The sequence below is a fragment of the Sinocyclocheilus anshuiensis genome, unplaced genomic scaffold (assembly GCF_001515605.1).
Source record: "Sinocyclocheilus anshuiensis isolate Anshui unplaced genomic scaffold, SAMN03320099.WGS_v1.1 scaffold739, whole genome shotgun sequence".
Lineage (NCBI taxonomy): Eukaryota > Metazoa > Chordata > Actinopteri > Cypriniformes > Cyprinidae > Sinocyclocheilus > Sinocyclocheilus anshuiensis.
This window is the reverse complement of record NW_015551105.1, coordinates 56655-60678: the sequence shown is the minus strand read 5'-3', so window position 1 is coordinate 60678 and position 4024 is coordinate 56655. Positions and strand designations below refer to the sequence as shown.

Here is a 4024-nt window from a genome sequence, read left to right as displayed (position 1 = left end):
GTCAACATATTCTGTTATACCAAATACACAAAATAATGATCTTTAAAATAGCATCATATGACCCCTTTAATGATCTTCATGTATACAGGTTTTTTTGTGAGCCTCATGTTCTAACCAGCAATGTTGAGTGGCATGCAACAAGTTTTGTTGGTCTTTTGGTTTATATTTTCTATAGCCACACCCACAGAGAAATCTCAATGGTCCAAAATATCCAATACATTGAATAATAAACATCAAATGTGTTCTGATTGGCTGTGATTTTGTAAATACACTATAAACTTACTTGATTGTAAAACGATACTATAGAACAAATGATAGAAAGATAGATATAGATAGATAGATAGATAGATAGACAGATAGATAGATAGACAGACAGACAGAGAGAGAGAGAGAGAGTGAGAGAGAGACAGACAGACAGAGAGAGAGAGAGACAGACAGACAGACAGACAGACAGATAGATAGATAGATAGATAGATAGATAGATAGAGTCAAACATATTTAGAGGCTAATATAGATGTGTGTCTTTAACTGATGGCAAACAGGTTGAGACATTAATTCATGCTTGTCATGGTTTATGGCACCTAGGAGACATTCATAATAAATTTAGTACAGCTCCAAATTCAGCAACACATTCAGAACGAGCCTAACTGCATAAAGGCAATGATTTCTTTCTGTCATTTATCTGCTCATAGCAGAAATATTGAGAGGCAATTTTTCAGAAGCCGACGCTTGTTTGCTCTCTCTCTCTCGAATGCTCTTTTCTCCACAGACTCCAAAAGTAAAAATTGGAATGATAAATCAGGTGAAATGACAATCAGAGTATTCCTGACCACACAGGCTGACAGAAGAGGATGGAACAATGGAGATATACTCAGGAAGGCAGGGCGCCAAAATGAGATCTGCTGAACACACTGTAAGCAAGCCAAGCTTTTATTTTATTGGTGCACATATTGAGTGTCAAGACCCAGGTGTGAATTATGGCGGGATTTGGGGGTATGACTCTCACCTCCAGGTACGGGACAGGAGAGATGGCGGGAAGTGGGTATTCTTTCAGTGTTCGCTGCTCATCCAGGAACTTCCCGGCTTTGCTGTTGTACGCAGGCTGAAAGAGGCCATAGTTTAGCACATCCTTCAAGCTCTGGTTGAGTGTGCAGAGGATTCGTTGTTTAGACAACCAGATGGGAGACTCCACATTAAACTTCATGCATTTCTGCAGAGGAAACAAAAAGAGAGACGTGACGAGTCATGAAAATCCCATAATGCAACAGCAATCCTAAAGATTCTTCAATATAATTCAAAAGATTGGGGTCGATAACATTTTTCAAAAGATTTTGAAAGAAGTCTTTTATACTTACCAAGGCTGCATTTATTTGATCAAAAATACAGTAAAAACAGTAATACTGTGAAATATTATTACAATTTAAAATAACAGTTTTCTATTTGAATATATTTTAGAATGCAATTTATTCCTGTGATGCAAAGCTGAATTTTCAGCATCATTACAGTACTCCAGTTACATGATCCTTCAGAAAATATTATAATATACTGATTTGCTGCTCAAGAAACATTTCTTATTATAATCAATGTTGAAAACAGTTGTGCTGCTTAATATTTTGTGGAAACCTTAATGCATTTTTAAAGAGTTTTTTGATAAATAGAAAGTTCAAAAGAACCATTAATTTGAGATATATATTTTGTAACATTAAAAGTGTCTGTACAGTCTACAACAAACAAACAATGCATCGTCTTCTCCTGACATAGGTATTCATTTACTATAGTACAGCAAAAATAACTACTAACTTTTATTTTGGTGGAAACTGAAGTTACCATGGACAACTTTTGGCACTCTGTTGGTTTATTTGTAACAAATAATATAAGTTATGAATATTTGTTAAATATGAATATAATATGAAGTTTACGTAACTCGCGTTACTTGTAATGCGTTACCCCCAACACTGGTTTTCTGTACTAATAAAAATAAGTTACTGATGATGATATAAATGTCCTTTGAGGTTCTTTTGTATGTGACGCCCTCAACGTCTTCCCAGAAATATTTCATACTTATTACCTATTCCTTCCTTTTGTTGTCTTTCAGAGTTTACCCTGTGTTGTGACTTTTTGGAGCTTTTGCCCCAAAATCAACAGTGAATATTTGAGAGTGAACCCACTGCCAAATCAAGCAGTGTATCAATAAAAGCCTCTCACCCGTGTCTTTGTCCTCTATACCATTACTAATAACACACAACCCCTGCCCATTCCACGGTACTCTGATTACTAGGGCTGGGTATGGTTCAAAAATGTTCGATATCGATACCGATACCGATACCGATTCCTTGACTTCGATACCGGTTCCTCAACGATACTTTTTTCGATACCAATTTTATGAAATCAATTTTAACAAGATTACATTATCTAAAAAAAAAAAACTTTGGTTTTATTTTTCAGCTTGTTGATGTTGATGAAACTGAAAGACTCATCTCCTGAGCCACTGCACAAAGGAACAAAATGTAACCAACACCATAAATCAGTGCAAAATAGTTTTAATAAAGCTCAAATAGTCTTCAGTTTACACAACTCTCTTCCATGATCGCTGCTCTGACTCAGAGGTAATAACATATTTAATTTCAGCAACATTACATGGCCAAAACACACATTACACGGCAATTGGAGGTTATTACAAACACTCGATGGTGGTTTAAAATGAGTTTTGAGTAAAAGCGGAATATAAATCTTACTTATTGTCTTATGTAGCATGATGCTACAGTTTGCATGAATGGTCACATAACGAGCTTTCGGTCATGTAACGTTAGTATGAACGGACATCTGCATATGATTGGAACTCCACGCAGCTCCCGCGCTACTCTCCATTGGAAATGAATGACCGGTCTGTCGCTTGTCGTTTGTCAGAGATAGTGGAAAGCCGGCTTGAAACGCAGTGGAAACACCAGTATGATGAGGATCGTTTTCATTTTAAAACATAAACGCACCAGTGTAAATGTAGCCTTACATCTATGGGGGCTGGGACACATTCACACTACAGCCTCACGTGTGCGCCACATCTCTGAGTGTAACCGGTGTAAACTAGTAGGTGTGTTCAACTTGACGCGGACCGACTGTGCAGACCGATCGGTGTATTACAGTATCACGAGAGCTAAAGAGAGCAGACTGCTCCGTGCGCTTTCGAATCTCGAACAATGAGACGTTTTTCGATACTCGATGGTATCAAGGCAATTCGGTCGGTGCCTAAAAAGTATCGAACTCGATACCCAGCCCTACTGATTACTAGAGGCAGAGATCCAGCAGACCACCGGGACAGAGAGAGAAAGCAGGAGTGAGAGAGGCTTTCAGCACTTTTGTTCGCTTCTCCTCTCAGCAAATACGACATCAACTGCAGCTTTGAACTCTTGTCTACTGCATTTATTTAACCAGAGAGCCCAGTATTAAGGAGACAAAGATGGGAAGGAGAGAGGATATCAGTCTCCAACACACACACACACACACACACACACACACACACACACACACACACACACACACACACAGACACACGAACATAAAAAGAAAAGCGTTTCAGAAACTTGTAATTGTGTGCAGAATTCTCCTGAAGTTAAGCCTGCGTTTCGTTCTGTTTTCCCGGGGATAACAACAGCCTCCACCGTGGTCGTTCCTCTTGATTTTCAATCTTAAATCACTCTTTTCTGTGTTTATCTTCGCTCACACTGACAGGCGACTGGAGCGCATTCAGCTCTATTTAAACTCAGAACAAGAGTAAAACCAGACCTCTATTCAACATACAAATGAAACTGACGCCTCAATACAATAATATAATAATCTCACGTCACACTTCCATTCTTTTTTCTGACAAGAACCTATGGACAGCACGAATTAAATGCTAAAAATGTACAATAAAAGAAGAGCCAAAATTCTGCCAAAATGTATGGCATTCAAAAATTACATGTGTATTTTCACAAAGTTTTGCATGCTATATACACACACACATATACAGTATATATATATATATATA

At 37.9% G+C, this 4024-nt stretch overlaps 1 protein-coding gene across 4 annotated transcripts in view; it reads right to left on the bottom strand.

Annotated features, from left to right (window-relative positions):
* LOC107662873 (SH3 and multiple ankyrin repeat domains protein 3-like) overlaps positions 1–4024 on the bottom strand; it is a 215040-nt gene that overhangs the window by 158731 nt on the left and 52285 nt on the right. For all 4 annotated transcript variants that reach the window (XR_001631256.1, XM_016452983.1, XM_016452984.1 and 1 more), the window contains exon 2: positions 1007–1210. Coding sequence is in view for 3 of the 4 variants with exons in the window: in XM_016452983.1 (XP_016308469.1) it covers positions 1007–1210 (204 nt within the window). In the remaining variant the exon portion in view is untranslated. The remainder of the gene's footprint in view (positions 1–1006; positions 1211–4024) is intronic.